Source organism: Arachis hypogaea, chromosome 10 (genome assembly GCF_003086295.3).
Source record: "Arachis hypogaea cultivar Tifrunner chromosome 10, arahy.Tifrunner.gnm2.J5K5, whole genome shotgun sequence".
In the NCBI taxonomy this organism is placed as follows: domain Eukaryota; kingdom Viridiplantae; phylum Streptophyta; class Magnoliopsida; order Fabales; family Fabaceae; genus Arachis; species Arachis hypogaea.
The window spans coordinates 104,456,440-104,477,176 of record NC_092045.1 but is presented as its reverse complement, the minus strand read 5'-3'; the positions used below and the strand labels follow the sequence as shown (position 1 = coordinate 104,477,176).

The following is a 20,737-nucleotide window of genomic DNA, read 5'->3' as shown; positions in this document are numbered from 1 at the left end:
ACGTGGATTGATTGATCAGAAGGTAGCTCCAACTGTCATGTTTGAAGATAATACAGCATGTATTGCTCAACTTAAAGGCAGATATATCAAAGGTGACAGAACAAAGCATATTTCTCCCAAATTCTTCTTCACTCATAATCTTTAAAATCAAGGGACAATTGATATCCAACAGATCCGCTCAAGTGACAATCTGGCAGATTTATTCACAAAGTCACTCCCAAAATACTCCTTTAAAAGATTGGTACATGAGATTGGGATGCATCGATTTCGAGATATTAAATGATGTCGACAAGAGAGGGAGACTGTACTCTTTTTTTCTTAGTCAGGTTTTTTCCCATTGGATTTTTCTTGACAGGGTTTTTAATGAGGCAGTCTCCATCACAAAGGATTTTGTACTCTTTTTCCTTCACTAAAGTTTTTCCCATTGGATTTTCTTTAGTAAGATTTTAACAAGGTATAATCCCAAATGGTCATCCAAAGGGAAGTGTTGCGATAAGAATGAAATGGATGACCATGGGTGGCTCATCTTTTCCATACTGAAATGCTATGTTACCAAAGTTCTTACATTTAATGATAGTGAAAAAAGAAGCCTCTTTGCATGTATAAATAGAAGTTAAATCTCAATGAATAACATACAGTTACAGCAATAATACAAATAAATATTCTCTCTTTTTTATATATACTACAATATAAAGTATTTTTTACTTTCTCTCTTTGTATATTACTAATATAATATTAATATATTATCTTTATAGTAGTATAATAATATTGATAAATACTGACAATAGTGTTTTTCTATTTATACTTTATTTTATTACCTCTTTTTTATTTATTTTACAACAATTATTTAATTGTTACAAGAAAAAATATATATATTCTAAAAATAGAAAAAATGTGAGTGCCATTTTCTCTAATTCTTGGTCTGTTTAGTGTTTACCATTTATTATCATTAAATTTTAGTTTTTTGAAAAAAAAGTTTTAAATTTCTAGAAAAATTCTTTTCTAGTGATATGTTTCGAACGAAATAGTTTACAATTGGCAATCAAAATTTAAAGTAACTACTTAAATTAATTTCAAAAATTTTAAAAGTAGATATTTTAGTTTTTAAGAAAAATTTATACACAAAAATATTTTTAAAGTTTTACTTCAGACAAATTAATTTCTAATTCATTTTTAATAGAATAATTACTCAAATCAATTTTTAAAATTTTTAAAAGCAGATATTTTAGTCCAAAAAAAATTAATAATTTCAATATTTTTTGTATTAAACATAACGGTCTTTCAGCCATTTTTTAGCATCACTCACTAAATTCTTTAAGTATTTATTAAAAAAAATATTAGTAGATATTATAATCAAATTAACTACTAAATACCATAATAAATACCATATTAAAAATTAAATAGGTTTAACTCAATTTTAGAAAAGTTAATTTGATTATAATATCTACTAATATTCTTTTTCTAATAGATACTTATAGAATTTAGTAATTCATACTGAAAAATAAATAGAAAACTGTTATGTTTGATAGAGAAAAATATTAAAAATTAATCTGTGTATTAATTTTTTTTTAAAACTAAAATGTCTGTTTTTAAATTTTTTGACTGATCTGGATAATTACTCTACTAAAAAATAAATTGAGAATTAATTTATCTGTGAGAGTAAAACCTTAAGAATATTTTTATGTATTAATTTTTTTAAAAATTTAAAATATCTATTCTTAAAATATTTAAAAACTGATTTAGATCATTACTCATAAGTCATAATCACTCGAAAAACTAGATATACTGTTAATAAAACTGAATTATAATTAATTAGTTGCTATGATCGATTCTCCTAATAAATTAATAGGATATGAAATTGAAGAAAATATTAATACATTTTTATTTTGATATGCTAAGGAGAATAAAATTTGTTAACTTCCACTCTCTGGCTAAGGTTTCGGAAATTCTATTCTAGAATTTTAATATTTTTATTTAATTTTCAATCTAAAAGAATGAAATATATAATTGTGTTTGTGACGATTTTTTTTTTAATTTTCACACTTTACCTCTATGCTATATATCTTTATAGCTTTATATGTCTATAATATTTTTTTTCTTTCACTTTTTTGAGTTTATCACTTTATATATGTTTTTCCTTTTCTTTGATTAAATTGATTAATCATTCTAATTTTCTTATTATTATTATTATTATTATTATTATTATTATTATTATTATTATTATTATTATTATTCCATCGCTTTAAATAATGTTTGAGCAAAGTAAATTATTTTGGTTTCCCTAGGTAATTCTTTATAAAAAAAATAAAAAATACCTGAAATAAGCTTGAAAATCACAGAATTTAATTTAATTTAATGATAAATTTAATGTATAAAAGTAATTAGAATGTGTGAACTGGCATAACCTATTATGTAGGAATATTAATACGGATGCAGAGCACAATATAATACAAAATACATGAAGATACAAATTTTAAATTTTTATAAGATACATTGATACAAAATATATATATAAAGAAAATAGTTTTTAGATAAATTATAATAATATTTTATTAATATTAAAATATAAATTAATTTTTTAATTATTTTTAATATTTTTTTTTAGTTTATAAAGTATTTAAAATATTATTTATTTTAATAAATAATAATATATATTATTTCTAAATTTATTTCACAAATATATATTAAGAATAATAAAGTTAGATATACTAACACGTAATAATATTTTATGTGTGTTTATTGTTTAAAGTTTGTTCAAAAAATAATATTTTATTTTTTATTAAAATACAATTAGACATAAAAAATATACATGTCGAATGAATATTATGTCAAAAATGTGTCGACATACAGAACATTAATTAGATGGTAAAAAAAACCGTAAAGAAGAAATAAGGAATATTAATTAAAATGTGTTTAACGCTTTCATTAAGTTGTGTGTTTCTTGTTGACCGAAATTAATTGTTATTTTGATAATAATTTAAGATCATTGAATTCAGAAAGAAAGTTTCATAGTAATTTTTTTATATAAGAACTTCTCTTGAAATGTGATATCACCATTGAAAGCTGGAAGCTATTTCTCAAGATGAAAATCTCCTTCTATATTTCCTTCCTTTTACTTGCTATTTCCATTGGTTTTGGTATGCACCACATCCAAAAACAATTATATTCAACACAATTTTATTTTTATTTTTTGTGCAATATTTTATTTTTGTGATTTTATTAATATCTTGTTTAATGGAATATTTTGTAGGAAGCCGAATTATAACAGAGGCAAGAGATTGTCTAATTCCACAATTTGCAACTAGCTGTGCAAATAATGGGATGCAATGTGAGGCAGAATGCAAGAGCCTTTATGGAACCCTTGCAAGAGCATATTGTGAAACACAAAAATGCTATTGTCGTATAAAATGTTAGTAATAATATGTAACAGCTACACTGTTCACCTTTTGAATTGGTAAAAATAATGGTGAGTTATATAGCGGTAGCCGTGATCAATTATATTATGTTTCTATCGTCTCTTCCTTTTTTTTTTAATTTTAAAGTTTAGATTAATTTTCCTTTAATTTTTTTTTTGGACGGACAAAGAGAGTGAAAGACCAGAAAAAAAATAAGAACGCAAAAAAAGAAAAACAGAGACTAACTACTAACTAGTACCCCTTATTCTTAAAATAAACCAAAACTATCAAAAGACATAGCAAGGGAAATATCAGGAGGGGAGAGAAAAAATGTGCAACGCAAGAAGAAGGTTTTAAGTTCTAGGAGTGTTTATAGATATCTATAAATTGAGAGTATTTTTTCGTATCTAATTCATAATTTGTAAATATGATCCGATTCACAAGATAATCTGTACTATAATCAGATTGAATTCTAGATATCACAAATATGTATCTGTGAATTTGCACCAAATAATAAATAAATAAATAATTTATATTATATTTATATTTTATCTTAATTAATAATTATTATTCATATATATCATATTATTTTATTTTTATTATTTAGTAAAAATAAGTTTAACAATATTTTAGAAGTAAATATGTTTAAAAGAGTAAAAAAGAGTTTTATTAGAGTTAAAAAAAGGAGATTTTATTGAAATTTTTTATAGAAATAAACTTTTTTAATATATTTTACATTAAATAATTATCCAAATCAGTCCACAAGTCCCCATTTATTTTTTGACAGAATAATATCCCAAATTAGTCTTCAAAAAATTTTTAAAACGGACATTTTAGTTTCCAATAATTCAACATTTTTTCTATCACATAACAATCTTGGCGAAAGCTAGTGCACTCCAGATAAAATAGGGAGTGCAGCACTCCTTAAAAGTTAACCTACTATCAAAAGTTATCAGGTAAATTTAATTTATTTATTATTGTTATTATTTTTTTTGTCATGGGCTGAACAAACAAACCAGCACTAACAAAAAGACTAATTCCTCTGTTACTCTGTTATTGTCGATGTGATGTCTTCAAATATTTTCACTGTTTTGTTTGATGGCAGGTGCTTCCACTGTCGTTTTAGCTAGCTATATTTTGACGCTTTTGAACCCACCCTATTCCACTTCTACCATAAATGACCATCAAAGTCCGAAAAATTGCTGCCATAGAAAAGGAAGACGCATGTCTGTCGCCACTGCTGGTTAGCTAATTCCAAACGCAAAACGGATTCTGTAGAAGAACTCCAGTTTCCATGAAGGCGCATGATTCTCAGATGACGACGCAGTCAAAGCACAATATGCATGGCAGTTATAACAAGTCCATTATCTTTTATTTCAAATTAACCTCAACGTGTACGTAATAGAATGAAAAAGTAAAATATAATTATATTTAAACAATTATTTGTATTATTTTTTTGTTAATTTATTCAAAAAATAATTAAATTCTGAAGCTAATTGGTATAAAATATTACAGATATAAAACTAAGAAAAATTTTTATTTGTATAAAAATGAGCCTAATAAATAATTATTCTATTTAATATATAATTAAGAGTATTTCTTTCTTTGTCAACGAATTATAGTTCAAATGACATAATCTCTTTATATTCACCTAAGAATTGGTAAAAGAAAAATACTTCTTTCCTTTATTAACTTTTTTAAACATTAATTATTTATTTTACATACAATATAAAAATAAATGAATATAATATTTATTAAGTAGAAGCAATTACACAAAAAATTTTGTTGTCATAGTATTTGAACGAAAGAAAAGAAAATGTTATTTCAAGAAAAAATAATACTATATTTTTAATAATATTCTTAATACAAAATAATAAATTTTAAATAATATATATTAACTAAAATAATATAATTATCCCAAATAATATATTATAAATATAGTAAAATAACATATTTCAATAAAAAATTGTTAATAAAAAATTATATAAATATTTTTTTACATGAATTTTTGTTTTGCACAAAATAAAATTATTATATGTTTGTTTGCTTTTTACGTTGTATAAATATTTTTTTAATTAAATTTATATAGTTCTAAATCTTTTATCATTCTGTTCATGTTTAATGTTTTAATTTTGTTTCACACAAAATAAAATTATATATATATATATATATATATATATATATAAAATACAAAATTTTTTATCATTATATTTATATTTAATATTATAATTTTATTTCACATAAAACAAAATTTATTTAAATTTTAATATTATATATATATATATATATATATATATATATAACACAATTTTTTTTATCATTGTGTTTATATTTAATATTATATTTTATTTCACACAAAACAAAATTTATTTAAATTTTAATATTATATACATAATATATATTTAATATTATTTTTTTAAGATTCTAATATATCTTTTTTTTGGATTTAGTACATAAATTTTTAATTTATTTTTTATGTATTATTTATTTTAATTTTAAAGTCCAATAACTTTTTTTTTTGTACAGACATATTGTTTTTAATATTTATATACTAATTTTTTATTTTGAACTTCATCCCAATATCTGAGACTTGCCAAAAAAATTTAAAATTTGTAAAAAAAATAATTAACCTGATTAACAGGTTACCTTTTTAAATCCAGACCATTCAAATAAAATATAATAAATGAAGAGTTTAGATTTAACAAATTTACAAGGTGTGCAGCACTCCATACTTAGCAAGGAGCGTTTAAGGATGAGCCAACAATCTTCCGTCCATTTTTCAGCATGACTCACTAAATTCTTCAAGTATTTATTAGAAAAAGAATATTAGTAGATATTATAATCAAATTAACTTTTAAGATTAAGTTAAACCTATTTGATTTCTAATATGATATTTAGTAGTTAAACCTATTTGATTTTTAATATGGTATTTATTATGGTATTTAGTAGTTAATTTGATTATAATATCTTCTAATATTCTTTTTCTAATAAATACTTGAAGAATTTAGTGAATCATGTTAGAAAATAGACTGAAAACTATTATGTCTAACGAAGAAAAATGTTAGGAATTAATCTGTATATTATTTTTTTTTTGGACTAAAATGTTCACTTTTAAAATTCTTGAGGACTGATTTGGATAATTACTCCGTTAGAAAATGAATTAAGAACTGATTTGTCTGCGAAGATAAAATCTTAGAGATGTTTTTGTTTATTAATTTTTCTTAAAAACTAAAATATCCATTTTTAAAATTCTTGAAAATTAATTTGAATAATTACTCTAAAATTTAAACATATGAACAACAAATCAAAACTACATTAAACTACAATTTTAAAAACAATATTTTTTAAGAAAAAAGGAAAGAAAAGAAAGGACAAAGGTATGGTGAAAATAAAAATTATACATTTATTTTATAAAAGGTTAATTACCAAAGCATACAGTAAGTGTTTTTTGGCACGAAAATATTATTTAAAGGGTAAAAGTACTAAATTGGTTCTCTATATTTAGGCGTAATTTTATTTTAGTCCTTAAGGTTTAAAATGTCCTATTTGAATCCAAAAAAAATTTATTTAACATTAACAGAGTGTCCTACATAACAACAACAGTACAAGAGCAAAATCGATAATCTAGAGAATAAGTACAAGCTCCAGAGACATAAAATCAACCGTGAATGCATTAATGCATCAATACATAAAATCAATTTATTGGCTAGCAATCTGATTCGCAACGGATTAATTCTTCACCTGTTAAGTTGTGAGATGTTTTGACAAACATTTTATATCTTTTAGTACCTTTTTTTTATCAATTTTTTATTTTATTTTAGGGTTTTTTTATCAACTTCAAAACGTTTTTGGTTGTTAACTCTAAAATAAATAAGTAAATGGATCAATATTAAGCTAAGACTATAAAGAATTTATTTTAAATAAGTAAACTTTTACAGCTGAATCCACCTCCCTTTCTTAGCAAGGGGGAAAAAAAAGGTAACAAGGACTATTAACCAATTCATAAAAAAGGTGACTCCTCAGCATTGATCACATTTTCTGCTTCCAGAACACCCTGAATGGACATATTTTGTAACCAAATTGAAGTCGGGAATGCAATAATCAATTGAAGAGAAGAGAAAAATAAATGGAAAAAACTAAAAAATAAAAGGTTCGGTTTAGTAACAACCTTGATAATCATAATGGCCGCATCCTTGTGTAGGACCTCGTTATACTCATTGCAAGCAAAACTCTACATAATGCAAAAGCTATAAATGAAATTGACACTATGCAGACTTCAGTCTATTTTTACCTGTAGAAGTTCTGAAAGAATGGTGGAAACTTTTTTTATTTAAATCTGAAAAACATTGATCCAGACCTGAACACAATTAGGACAACCAACTTCTGCTGAGCAGCGGCAACAAGTGAGAAGATCAAGTGCAGCTTCCAGGAACTTGGTGAAACGCGGTTGAACCTATCAAACAACTCAAAATACATTAAGTGAAATCTCTACATTGATTAACACTTGGTAAGATTATTAAACCAGAAACTTCTTGTTCATCATATAACATCTTACTAAAGAATCAGATAGATATTAATTAAGGAACTGAGAAAGAAAAGCCAAATCCTATGCTACAGTTTACATGTTACTCACCTGAACTGAAATCCCACACCCTCCAGGATGTTGATCATAAATGAGAATTCGATCTGGGTAATAGCGGTTATCATGAGGATTCGGGCACTCGGCAGCCAAGTCAGATAAGTTGCATGTTATGTGTCTGCAAGCAAAACGCATCATAATATATATTGACAAAAAATTAACAGGAGTTACCAGAAAAAGAGGGGGGAAATCTGGCTGAGAAGTAAGGAACATGCCATGATTATCATTTAGAATCTTATATTCATGAGAAAAATTTAAACCTAATATTTCTGAGAAACTTACAAAGGCACTACATTTAAAACCGCATGCGAAGCAGCATGCAAACCTCCACGAAAATCATAATTTTTCTTGAGTACTACTTCTTTGATAGATTGTGGCACTGGAATCCAAACTGCCTGTTTAGAGAAAAGAACACAGCAATGTTAAAAGATTCACAGATGTGGCACAAAATTAAAAGAAGGTAAACCTAAAAGTATTTGAATTCACCTGTGACTCGTATGAATATTGAGGAAGGGCTAGGTCAACAGCATCAAAGATTTGATTGCTCCCTCTCCAAATACGATAAAAACCAAACCATGTAGTTGTTACTTTGCATATATGAGCCCGCGCATTTGTTTTAGGAAACATGTTCAAAACTCCTGTAGGATAAGCCTGACAGTAACGGTAATAGTAACAGGAATGATGAGTTTTTAAAGATCTAAACTTCATCAAAATTATCCAGCCGTATTAAGGAGGCAGCATAAAGTTCAACATTGCTATATTCTAATTGCATGCTATAACTTAAATAAGTTAATTCAAAGATCACTGTTACAGATGCAGATTACATACAATATTACCCCCAGTGACATGAATATCGGTGTAATCTCGAGTTTTTGTATAATACTTCAGATCAGCCACTTTGCAGAAAGCGGTCTTGCTAGACAGATCTAATTTCTCGACCAAATAGGTTTTCCCTTGACACATGTACACAGCACCTTCATATACCTGAATCAGGTAACACAGATATACTTTGATTTGATGTAGCAAAATCCTTCAGCATATATCGCATGTACAAGTCAATACCTGAAAGAAAGCCCTGCTTTCCTCTATCTCTTCAAGGACTTCATTTTTTCTCTGATCTATGACACTGTATCTTACGGTTTCTATTGCTCGGATATTGACCGCATGAGAAGGATATTTCTAGAAAAGAGAAAATACCATAAAAAACATGCAATATATAATAAAAAGACTGTACAAACTATATGAAACTCCTGACCTAGTGGGGACTAGAGATAGTATATCCCTTTAAGTAAAGAGATTATTTACAAGATCTGAACCTGTGACTAACAGTTACAAGGCAACCTTACTACTACCACCAAGGTTTCCTCAACTATAAATAAGTTTTTAATCCTAGAATATGTAAATAGAATAAATTAGGATACCATACAAAATAATACGTTTAGAGAAATAGAATATATTCTATAATATCTGTAAATACATTTGTATAACTACTCTGTCTATAATTCTAAATAATTTATTCTCAACTATGAAGTTGAACTGTGCCGAATTCATGAAGCCTTTCTCTCCTCTCCACTAAAAATCTTGCTTAGAGAGACAGAGAGACTAAACAAAAACCAAATTTTTAGTAGGGTTCAGAACATATTTAACCCTTAAAAATATTTTACAATGCTGAATAATAATGAAGTCAACCAGAATTGATAGACACGAATCCTATGTTGTGAAAAAAATCCAATATACCTCATTACCAATGTAGTTCCAAATTCTAGAAGAAGAATCAGATGACTGATTAGGACTCAAATATCCTCTAGCTTTTAGAGAATTTAAAACATTCTCTAAGCAAGAACCAAAATACTTCTCATCATACTGCACAGCCAGAGGGTGTTCATGAGCTGCACAGGCCAAATGCTGTTCAAGAACCTGAACAAATTCTTCCATAATAAGCCTAAACCCTTCCATGTGCTAAAAACTCTCTTATAATCTTATAGAAGGAAAGGTTTAAAAGTTACAAACCTGCTTGTTTTGGGAATCAATGTGACAGCATTCAATTGGCCTTTCAAAAAGTTTCTTAGGGTGTTTCATGAAGTACTGATCAAGAGGCCCACCAAAGGCAACATAGACAGCAAGAGAAGGCCTATCTCTCCTCCCACCCCTACCGGCTTGTTGCCACAAGCTAAGAGGATAAATTATTGTAAAGAAACTCTTTAATGTATTCCACACAAAAAAGCTATTTTAAAGGTTTAATTAGATTGGGAGCTGAAAGCACTTGTGACGATACCTTGCAATACTACCTGGAAATCCTAGATGCAGAGTCACATCAATTTCTCCAACATCAATGCCCAATTCAAGAGCATTAGTTGCAGCAACACCACAAATTTTACCACCAAAAAATGCAGTCTCTATTTTTCTTCTTTCCTGTCAATGTGAAGTAGCCAGTATTAAGTCTCCACAATTCATCAGTCCATAAATCAAACCAAAAAGAATAAGCACTACCATTGGATTGAAATGATAAATGATCTAAAAAATATCACGCATGCTCACACACACACACACACAAAATAATAATAAGGCCTATTTCAACATTTGGGGAAAGTTGACCTCTGCGATGTAGCCACCACGATATGCACAGATGGAATGAACCAGATGCGGGGCTGCTTCGAGAAGAATTTCACATCTATATCATTTACAGCAATTCAATAGCATGAGCATCTTGCTTTTAGAATAAGGGTATAAACTAGACTTCCCAAAAGCATATCAGATAAACCAAAACAGAATATAGGCAAATCAAGCCATCTGAATTTTGATCAAAGTATTGATTATACTTGAACATACAAATATATATATAAATTTGAACTGACATACGTATATGATAAAACAAGCTCACAAAGTTTCCTTGATTTACAAAATGCGATGGTGCGAAGACCATGCTGAACCATTTCTGCAAAAAGGCGCGAAACATCCACAATTGGGCTGCGAAAATAACAAAAGGGCTCATGGCATTCATACTAAAAATACTCAATTACAACAAACCCTAAAGATAAACTTGTGAAATTCTTAATCATATCCAGTAATCATCACACATCATCTATTAAACATGTTAAGATGATTTGATGGTATGAACTAAATTTGATAAGTATAATGGTGTTACTATTCAAACCTTAATACTTGCTATTGCCAAAACGCTTACATGAGGAAGGATGTTAAAATATAAGAAAAGCTATTTCTAATCCTTTATCAAATATAAGAATTGACCAAATTATTCAAGCTGAAACTTTTTCACTGTTTAAAGCATGCAGGTAAACAAAATCTATTTACATCAAAATCAATAGTTGCAAACTTTTGTATCATCCGAATCCATACATGAAGGATTATACCTTGAACGAACAAAATTGTCACTTTCGTCTTCCAAATTATCAGCATGGATAACAGACTTGGCTTTCTTCACCATCTACAATCAAGTAATATCAACAATTAGTTTCTAGAAATATGTCTTTACTCTTTAACACTATAAGAGACATATTTTTATAACAAAATTAGAATTTCAACTCACAGCTTTCGGATGCAGACTAGGATTCCAAAGGATGAAAAGTTTCCTTGCAGATGGACTTCCATCATTCTGAAATAGCTCAAGTGCTGGTAAATTTGCAAGTTCCTAGAACACAGGAAGTCAATTATTAAACTTAACTTTGAGCATAGCAATATGCCAATTTTGAGAAGATTGCCCAGCAGCCTTTTAATCCTAACACAGGAAAGACAGCATAATGCACAGAAATATTAAAATGAAAATGTTGTAAGAGATGTAATACTAAGTGTACACCGTTAACTATTTCCAAGACATGTATTTACCATAGAGTGCTCACTTGGATTAGCAGAAGTTGCAGTAGAAAAAACAAAGGAAGGATCAGATCCATATACTGCAAATAGAAGCAAGTGGCACATTCAGTTATTCACATTTTCATTTAAAATTTAAACAGGAGAAATAAATTATTGAAACATTCCCAGAATCTAAACAAACCATGCGAGCACAGTCGCCTGAGCCTCCTTAATATAAGGGAAGTATGACATCCAAATGCTCCCTTGTAAGTATGAGTTTCATCAATTATCACAAACCTAATGAATTGAAAGAGAGTAAGCCTCTTATTAATAACAACCCGTCAACTAATATTCCACATTAAGTGCCTATAGCATAATTATAATTAATATGGTTTTTGAAACACTCCATATAAACTACCTTAGATTTGATAAAATCCGACTAAATCGACGATGGTGGGGCAAGATCGATATGTGTAACATATCTGGATTTGTTATCAACTGCATGATAATATAACATGAAGCACATTTCACCTGTGTCCATCCAGTCTAAGGGAGAAATTAGTTGTAAAATTACCAATCTAGAATTGTCTCGTAGCCAAGTCCTGTCACTGTGGGAAGTGTCACCATCATATATACCAATATTTAACTCAACATCAAATCCTTTTGTCATGTTTAACAAAGATCTTAGTTGATCTTGAGCTAATGCCTGCATGTAGGAAATATTTTACTTATCCAATTACAACCCCCACGGAGAAAATAAGAACAGATTATGATCAACTCGAGCATTTAGATTTTAGAATTGAGAAATTAACTGATAGACTGCAACAAACCTTTGTAGGAAATATGTAAAGAGCACATGATGACAGATTATTCAGTAAAACTTCTAGAACTGGCAGGTTATAGCAAAGAGATTTGCCACTAGATGTCATTGTAGCCACAACAACATTCTTCCCATGAAGGGAGGCTTGTATAGACTCTGCCTAAACCAAACAGCAGAACATCTTTGATTCTGAGAGTAAGAAATCATTAGCTAGGAAGACATTTTCACATATTCAATTTGTACCTGGTGACTATACAATTTTGAAACTCCTATACACTTCAGTGCTGATCTCATCTTTTCCGATAGTTCAGTTGGGATCTCTGCATGAATGGCATTTCTAGGGCCTATGTCTTCAATATGCACAATCTGCATTAACCAAACTTTCGTAATGTAGCACTTGCAAAATATGAAATGCCTTGATATATATTCATGAGCGAAAAAAAAGAACATAGAGTTACATTAAATTAATGATTATATAAATTACTGTCTATCCATTCTACAATGCATCATTAGTTGAATATCCAGCAAAACAATGGTGAATTAAAGGTTTGATGTGTTATATTCTCGAAAGCTCAAAAGATGTTTATAACAAAAAAAAAAAAAGAGCACCTGTCCTTCAGATCCAATTCCTTTCTCAAGGTGTTCAACCATGTCCACAGCTAGCAGTGCCTTTGTGTCCTGCCAAACCAAGAACAAGTAATATAAAGCAATATTGCAACGTCTATCTCATTCATAGAAGACCAAAAATTAAAAATAAATATGTAACAGAGATGAATACATACATGACACCGAATGTGATTTGAATCAGGTTTTGTGGTATTCAAGCTTCTCTTTAAACGTTTTGATTTGTTTTCATTTACAACAAAATAATGGTCTTTGCATATTGCAAGCAATTTTTCCAAGGAAATTCCCATAGTCAGCTGATCTCCTGAAATAAACTGCAGAAGATATCAATATAAATTATACTCACGCATAGCACCTACAGCGAAAAGGTCGTCTCTGACCAAGCTAAGTAACTTCAGTTTTATGAATGAACCACCATACTAATGTACTCCTAATGCACAATTTTACAAAGTCAATCTTTTCACCAGTAACAATTGTAAATTTAGAATGATAACAATTAAAAAATAAAAGAATAATAAAAAAAACTTAACTCTATTTTAATGTAAATTCAAAATGAAGTAAAAAACAAAGCAAAGAAAGACACAATATCTTAATACAAGTGAAAGATGACCAACCTTTTAACAATTGTTATTGCTCACCAAAGTTTAAGAATAATATCATGAAAAAGAAGGGTCTGATAGTGATAGGTAGAAAATTTCCATTCTTTAAAGTGTAAAAAATAGTGATATCAGACTATCAAGTTAAATACTAGTCACAATAGGCAGATGAATGCATCAGAATAATGATCCTTACTTTTGTGCTCAAAGTTCAGTTCAGGTTGCAATATGCATCTCTTATAAAATCAGGCCAAACACAAACTTTTCAGTATCCATTGTAAAGATCAAATCAACAATAAATAGTTCATGGCATTGTATGTTAAATAAACATACCGGAAGCTGCTCAAAAGCCTTCCACAGATTATTTCGGAAAGAACTATCCCTACTCTTCAATGTCCGAACAATCTTTGATAGAGCTATTAAACAAGACAGGACAAACCACAAAAGCTAAAATAAACAAACAAATGGAGAAGAAGATTAGCAAGCTTCAGGACCACAATAAACCCCAAGACATCTTCAACACACCTGTTTTAGGATTGATTTCAATTTGTTCTTCATCACTTGATGAATGGTTACTGACAAAAATGACATTGCCAAAACTTGCCTTCTCTATGTCACTTTCAAAGCACACTAGCTGCAGAGGATTAAGCACCAAAATTAGAGCAGGAAAATGCAATATTGAAGAAAACCACTGCAAACTTGGTGATAACAAAAGTGAAGGCATTCAAGGGGGAATAATTACTTCACACAACATTCTTTATCCCTGTAGCCTTAGCATACAATAGGCATCCCGTACAATCACGTTTAAGTTAAACCACAGATTATAAGGTGTAAAGGCATGCTTACACTATCACCTTTGGAAAGATTAACAATAAATCTTAAAATAAAGGAAATGACAAGAAAAATAATCAATTTACTTGAGGTGAGAGAAGCGGAAGATGCTTCACGTCCTGGAGGCCAATTTTGACTCCGAACATTCCAAGCTCATTCAACGCTTCTTCAAGCAGACGCAAGGTCACTTTCCTACCCTGCAAATGAAGAAACCCGGACAAGATGTTTATGAAAGCAAATGCTTTCATTACAATCTTCAACCATGCAGGACACAAGCATGAACTACTACTACCATTGGCACCTAGCTGCAATCCACCATCACCTCCCAGCGAACGAGCTCTTCTGAACAACTTGCAGTGTCCCAGAGGCAGGTCTGACAAACAATTCACGGAGTCCAAAACCTTCAAAAAGACCTCGCAATTATGCTTGCCGAGGGCACCCTCACTGGTACACTCCAGTGTGTTCAATATGAGATGATATGGAAGCTCAATCCGGTTATCAGCATCTCTGTCATTTGCCCTCGAAGCCTGATTCCAACTGACCTCATAATCCACTTTCTCTTTTCTTGGCTCCGAAGCAACCGTCCTGAACTCGAAACCAGAGCTATTATCATGATCCAAAGTATCACTTTCAGTGGCCTCGCGCAAATGCAATAGATCCTCCTTTATATTAGACCACATTGAATCCGCGAGATCGGTAGCTGAATCACCACCACGAGCAGCATTAGAGGGAGTTGAAGGAGCATTAAGTGAGTCCGATTTGTGAGCTTTGGAATCCTTCTTAGCAAATGGAACGAGTACAAGAAACTCCCCATTGTGGATTGTGTAAGATCCAATCTGAGCCTGCGGTCTCAATTTCTCACCCTGGAATCACAATCAAGCAATTTCTCATTAGGACTAAAGTTTGCATTACATGAAAATGAAATAATAAATTCTCACTAAATAGTGCATCTAAAATACAAGATCAATTTCATGTATCAAACCATGCAATAGTGCCATTTCATAACAGTTTAATTTCTATCTCCATACACTATGAGTTCAATACTAGTGCAGCTAAGTACAGAAAAACGATTAACTTGCAGCGTCACTAATTTCAATGCGCAGTTAGGGTACAAGAGAACCAATCATGTGGTGCCACGTAAGCAAAAGTAGTTAGAGGTGAGAGAAGAGTACCTTGAAGAAAAGGTGGAAATGGGAGGAGTTGGTGGCGGGTGGGAATGAATGGTTGAGGAGAAGCTTGAGGCGTTGTACGGTTGCGGAAGCAGGGATTGGGATAGTGATGGATTCGGCGGTTAGGGTTCGGACTTGGATTTCAATGTCGTTGCTCTCTGCCGCCATTTTTGGCGGGGAATGTTCTCTGCCGTTTCCCTTTTCCATTTCCATTTCTAGTGCCAAAGGATAAAATATTTAAGATAAATGAATTTTTTAAAATATTTTGTTTGCCTTTTTACTTAGATAAATTATTTTGATAATTTTTTATATTAATAATTAATAAAAAATATTAATTTTAAATTTATTTTAAATATATTAATTAAAAATATTAGAATAAGGTTAGACAAACGTATTTAAAGATGTTTGAAGAAATACTTTTTATTTTTTATTTAGAAAGAGTTGTAAAAAAAATTGTATCAAACTAATGTCAAATAATAGATAAATGTTATGTTCAAAATGTGTTGAAGATAATTTGTGTCTATAATATTATAGCCGATATCTAATCATACGAAATTTTAAGCGCCCATTATTTTAATAAAAAAGTATAAATTAACTTAATACTTATTAAAGATGAGATTAAATTTGATAAATATTCAATTTTTAATGGATATCAAATTGATTTTCATTTTTTATAATTAGAATATGTCATAGTTTAAATCTTTGATGCTTGATAGTTTGGTCAACAAAAATTATACCAAAAATAAAATAACATAAAATAAAAGTCCTTAATGAAACAATTAAGTATAGACAATTATTCTTATATAAATTAGATGGTAAATTACTATTTCTTGTATATTATCACGTAGATGCATAATAAGTCTAATTATACATATATTTGGCATATAAAATAAATATTTGGATAAAGTATTTTTTTTTACTCGTTTCTAATTTTTTTTAAAAAAAACTTTTAATATTTAGTTATATTTAATTTTATTTTTAAAATTTTTTGTTTGTATCAAAATTATCTATGAAGGTTAATTCCATAGAAAATGTTAGGAATAAAATTAAAATTTTTTAAGAATAATTTTAACACAAATCGAAAACGTTATGAATAAAATTAAAAGAATTAAAATATTAGGGACAAAATTGAATGAAATTAACTATTAGTATTTTTAAAAAGAATTACAAATGTTAGTGACAAAAAAATGCTTTATGTTAAATTTTTTTTATATATTTTATTTAATTATAAAGATCATGTTTGAATTGAATGTTAAATAATTAACTTATCATATCATTTTCATTCTTATAAGACTATAAAACTTGATACATGCTTGTGTAATCTTGAGTATATTTAGTGCATGTTAAAAGCTTATTTTTATTCAAATTTTAATTATTTCATGTATTAAAAGTGTGCAAAACAAATGTATTATACGATAATATATAAATAATTTATCATTCAATTCAGTTCCATAATTTGTAATGAAATAAACTGTAATTTACTAACGGAAAATCCTTTCAATTTCACAGCATGCCATATATTTTATGGTCACATATTTATAAATTTGGTCACATTGACCAACCATGGATTCACAAATAACTCTCTAAATTTTCGGGTTTGAAGAGAAATGACTCAAAGTGTAACCTAGCATTGGCAGCAATAGCAATTGATTCATGATCCTGTTTTTCTTTTGCAGCAGCAACTGCAGCAATATAAGCTTTTCTCGCTTCTTCCATTTTCTGCATTTCCACCTCATCCATATACATCTAAAAAATTACATATGCATTGATACTTAACAGTTAACACCAATTTGTTTTGAGAAATAATGGTGCTTAGAGAAATCAAACAAATGTGTACACTAAAATGCTAGTATATAACCCGAATCTAAAAAGACTAAACTAGCAATTTGGTCTCTCAGATTTACATGTGAAGTAAAATTACTTTCATCCCTAAAAGATTTGTAAAATGAATTTCGTTCCAAAGAATTTTGTCAGGTCAATTTAATTCGTGAAAGATATGTGACATCCTAATGAGTCCATGAAAAGAAAATATCAAATAGATGTCAAATATCAAATATGCATGAGCCTTGTTACCAAGAATGTGAAACAAATCTATTCATTGGCAATTTGGCATAAATATCAAATATGTTGCACATAATAGTTAGAAAAAAATGTTACTGAACTCACTGTAGAAGGTAGGGAATTGACGTTATGAGGCTTGATGTCATAATCATCAGTATACAGTCCATCATTATTAGTTATTTTCAAGCCATCAAGCAGCAATGTAAATGATAAAATTTCTCCTTGCACAGAATCTAGCTCTTCTTGCAGTTTCTCCACTTTCTTGTTTGATGTCATTGCTTCCCATTGTAGCTTTTCCAAGACAGCTTGTTTGTCTGCAAGCTTCATCTGTGGACATTGATGAGAGACACAAATTTCACAACTTTCGTCGTAAAAAGAATTAGTATAATCTGAACAAAACAATTTTTTGGTGTAGGAAGATTCATATTGGGACTGGGAACTTTTTTAGATTTTGATGCATTTTGAAGGATTAATAAGTTTTCAGGGAAGTGTGAAAGTAAAAATAACAAACCCCAAATTAACAATTTCCATGGTGCACACATTAAAGTTCTACATGATGGTTTAATTGTTTCATGATCCAACTCTGAACATTTATTACCAGTCATTGCCCGCATATAAAAACTACCTTTGGCAGTTACCAATCTTCTCACTTTAGGCGAATCTGTTCCAAAGACTTGCAATTATGCAAAGAGTATATGCTACGCGAAAGCAACATAAAAAGTAGATTAAGGTCATCAGCACCTTCACATCAAAGAGTTGCCCTTGAGTAGACCTGAGTAAAGAGTCCTTTTCTGATACCATGTTTTTAAGCTCATCAAGTTTTGGATTAAGAGCCTTCAACTTGTTTCTTGACTTTTCTGCTGACTCCAAAAGTTCATCTTTCACCAATAATTTCATTTGCAATTCCTCCACCTGCTTCCTCAATAGGGTAAGTTCTCCATTCTCCTTTTTCCTGAGCATAGACATCTATATAACATAACATACATTATTTAAGAACCAATAGCAAATAGTCAATGTGGTAGTTCAAAACGTGAAAGGTTTTTATGACAGTGATAACAAAAAGTTCAGAAGAAAAATAACTTATTTTTGCAATATTTTCATGTATATATGTAAAGTAAATTACGCTATTACAATTAGATGATTATTTTCAGCATTATATTTATATCTCCATACATTCATAATTGATGATCCCATGTGACATGACACTTTATTAATAATTTCTGTATGTTGAATTTAATCATGATCTGCAGTAAACAAACAAAAAAAGAAAGAAAGAAAAAGACAGTAATAAGGTATTACTACAGTATTATATGCATTTGACTTATACATACAATACAATGCGATATACCATCCTAAAAGACACATACATAATGGGTTTTTATCAATTGATGGTATGAAAATATTCTTAGACTTAAACAGAGTATCAAAACTAATTCGTTAACCGCTTAAACTTGATATGACTCTAATTTTGATGCTTAAACAGACTTCATATGAAGATGTAAACTCAAACATCGAAATTGGTCATACAATACAACTTATATTACACAAGCAGTTAGACTACATTTGTTTATAAGCAGAAACACTGGACAGAGACACAAAATCTTGTGTCCAAAAATATTGAATTAGTGTCTTTTTATCAAAATATTAACAAAAGACACCATTTATTTTTTATTTTTTTTATTATTCTCATTAATTTTTTATAATTATATTTTTTGTTATTTTTTTTTAGATTTTTGTAGATGAAAACAAAAGAATAAATTAAACTTTCACAATTTATTTTAGTTTATATCAAACAAAATATAAAGACACTAATTTTTGTATCTGTATTGGATATGTCTTATTCTTGTCTTGTTCTCGTGAACAAATGCAGTCTTACTTCTTGATTCATATTGCTATGCCAGCAAAAATTGGTAATTTTCATATTCACCGTATTCACCGCATAAAGAGTATGCGTGAATAGTCATTCAATTAATAGAAACATAGAATTGGAAAAAAGAAAAAGGAAGAAATAGTTTACTCTTCTAGCCAATGAGTCTCTTGATGGTGGCTTGGTGCAGATCATAGAACCTCGACGCCTAAATGAACTGCTTTCTTTACTATCCTAATAATCCAAATTTCAATTTAATCAACAGAGTCCACAATTAAATGAATAAATAAATCAATTAAAATATAAATTCCATAAGATTTTTACACTCTTCAGTGTATCACCCAAAGAAAGGTTATTACAAAGAGGGAGTGAACGAGAGAAACAATTTGGACGAGGTCGTTGAAGAGTCCGCGATCCAAATTGGACTGAGTTTGAGAGCGAGTCAAGGACGAGTTGTCTTCACATTCAGACTCAGAAGCACACGAATTATTAGGTTTGCTCTTTTCTTCTTCCGAACCCACCGTATCATGTTGCGGCTTCTCATGCATTTTCTTTTTTTTTTTCGATTTTCTTTTCTTTTCTTTTCTCTTTTGTGGAGGAAACGAGACGAATAGTGGGAAGACAGAAACGAGGGAAACACTCAACTGAAAATGTGAAGCTACCTTTGAAGAAGATAGTAAATAATTACTTTGGGCTCAAAACTTCACTTTTTTTTTATAAAATGGTCCATGAAAAAAGCAAATTGTAAATTGGCCACAAAAGATTATTTTTGTCGGATAATAGTATAGAAAAATTTTTAAGTCTACCGGTGCTGGTATTTCAATAATTTTTAATTATTAATTTTAATAATAAAATATATATATAATTAAGATCATAAAATATTAGTGTATTGATATACTTAAAAGCTTTTTAACAATATAATATG

The 20,737-nt window shown here is 29.1% G+C and overlaps 2 protein-coding genes and 1 long non-coding RNA gene across 7 annotated transcripts; 1 reads left to right on the top strand and 2 right to left on the bottom strand.

Annotated features, from left to right (window-relative positions):
- The first annotated feature begins 3,028 nt into the window (after nucleotides 1-3,028).
- LOC112718337 (uncharacterized) lies at nucleotides 3,029-3,503 on the top strand. The gene is made up of 2 exons (XR_003160766.3): nucleotides 3,029-3,137; nucleotides 3,251-3,503. It is a non-coding gene; the product is annotated as an uncharacterized lncRNA (long non-coding RNA).
- A 3,781-nt stretch (nucleotides 3,504-7,284) lies between these two features.
- Nucleotides 7,285-16,103, bottom strand: LOC112716250 (uncharacterized). Of its 5 annotated transcripts, none has more exons than XM_072205270.1 (28): nucleotides 15,888-16,101; nucleotides 15,008-15,578; nucleotides 14,802-14,912; nucleotides 14,410-14,518; nucleotides 14,218-14,300; nucleotides 13,447-13,602; nucleotides 13,274-13,342; nucleotides 12,908-13,030; nucleotides 12,675-12,824; nucleotides 12,419-12,550; nucleotides 12,263-12,342; nucleotides 12,047-12,141; nucleotides 11,878-11,945; nucleotides 11,582-11,683; nucleotides 11,406-11,479; nucleotides 10,894-11,001; nucleotides 10,630-10,705; nucleotides 10,310-10,446; nucleotides 10,045-10,204; nucleotides 9,772-9,951; nucleotides 9,097-9,213; nucleotides 8,863-9,018; nucleotides 8,521-8,685; nucleotides 8,317-8,429; nucleotides 8,029-8,152; nucleotides 7,753-7,848; nucleotides 7,564-7,626; nucleotides 7,285-7,449 (listed from the first exon to the last, which is right to left on the bottom strand). In XM_072205270.1, the coding sequence occupies exons 2-28, from the start codon at nucleotides 15,008-15,010 to the stop codon at nucleotides 7,396-7,398; spliced, it is 2,904 nt and encodes a 967-aa protein (XP_072061371.1). In that variant the 5' UTR covers nucleotides 15,011-15,578; nucleotides 15,888-16,101; the 3' UTR covers nucleotides 7,285-7,395. The 5 variants fall into 5 exon arrangements, 4 of the variants coding, with proteins under 4 accessions (XP_072061371.1, XP_025623908.1, XP_025623904.2 ...); XM_025768123.3 differs by having other exon boundaries at nucleotides 14,218-14,331; nucleotides 15,888-16,095; XR_011866858.1 differs by having other exon boundaries at nucleotides 8,871-9,018; nucleotides 14,802-15,578; nucleotides 15,888-16,103.
- A 1,236-nt stretch (nucleotides 16,104-17,339) lies between these two features.
- On the bottom strand, nucleotides 17,340-20,497 carry LOC112716249 (protein MICROTUBULE BINDING PROTEIN 2C-like). Its single transcript, XM_025768117.3, has 5 exons — nucleotides 20,172-20,497; nucleotides 19,963-20,046; nucleotides 18,687-18,911; nucleotides 18,051-18,272; nucleotides 17,340-17,630 (listed from the first exon to the last, which is right to left on the bottom strand). Exons 1-5 carry the CDS (start codon nucleotides 20,358-20,360, stop codon nucleotides 17,454-17,456), a joined length of 897 nt encoding a protein of 298 aa, XP_025623902.1. The 5' UTR covers nucleotides 20,361-20,497; the 3' UTR covers nucleotides 17,340-17,453.
- Nucleotides 20,498-20,737: the final 240 nt, after the last annotated feature.

What these genes read in the sequence shown, in the direction of transcription:
- LOC112716250 (XM_025768118.2), bottom strand. Translation starts at nt 16,097, where the DNA reads ATGGAAATGGAAAAGGGAAACGGCAGAGAACATTCCCCGCCAAAAATG. An exon ending in TGAAATCAATCCTAAAACAG is followed by an intron (nt 14,301 to 14,409) that starts GTGTGTTGAAGA and finishes CTTGTTTAATAG; the next exon opens with CTCTATCAAAGATTGTTCGG. An exon ending in TTGATTCCCAAAACAAGCAG is followed by an intron (nt 9,952 to 10,044) that starts GTTTGTAACTTT and finishes GAATTTGTTCAG; the next exon opens with GTTCTTGAACAGCATTTGGC.
- LOC112716249 (XM_025768117.3), bottom strand. Translation starts at nt 20,360, where the DNA reads ATGCATGAGAAGCCGCAACATGATACGGTGGGTTCGGAAGAAGAAAAG. An exon ending in CTCTCGTTCACTCCCTCTTT is followed by an intron (nt 20,047 to 20,171) that starts GTAATAACCTTT and finishes TTGGATTATTAG; the next exon opens with GATAGTAAAGAAAGCAGTTC. An exon ending in GAGACTCATTGGCTAGAAGA is followed by an intron (nt 18,912 to 19,962) that starts GTAAACTATTTC and finishes TATGTTATATAG; the next exon opens with ATGTCTATGCTCAGGAAAAA.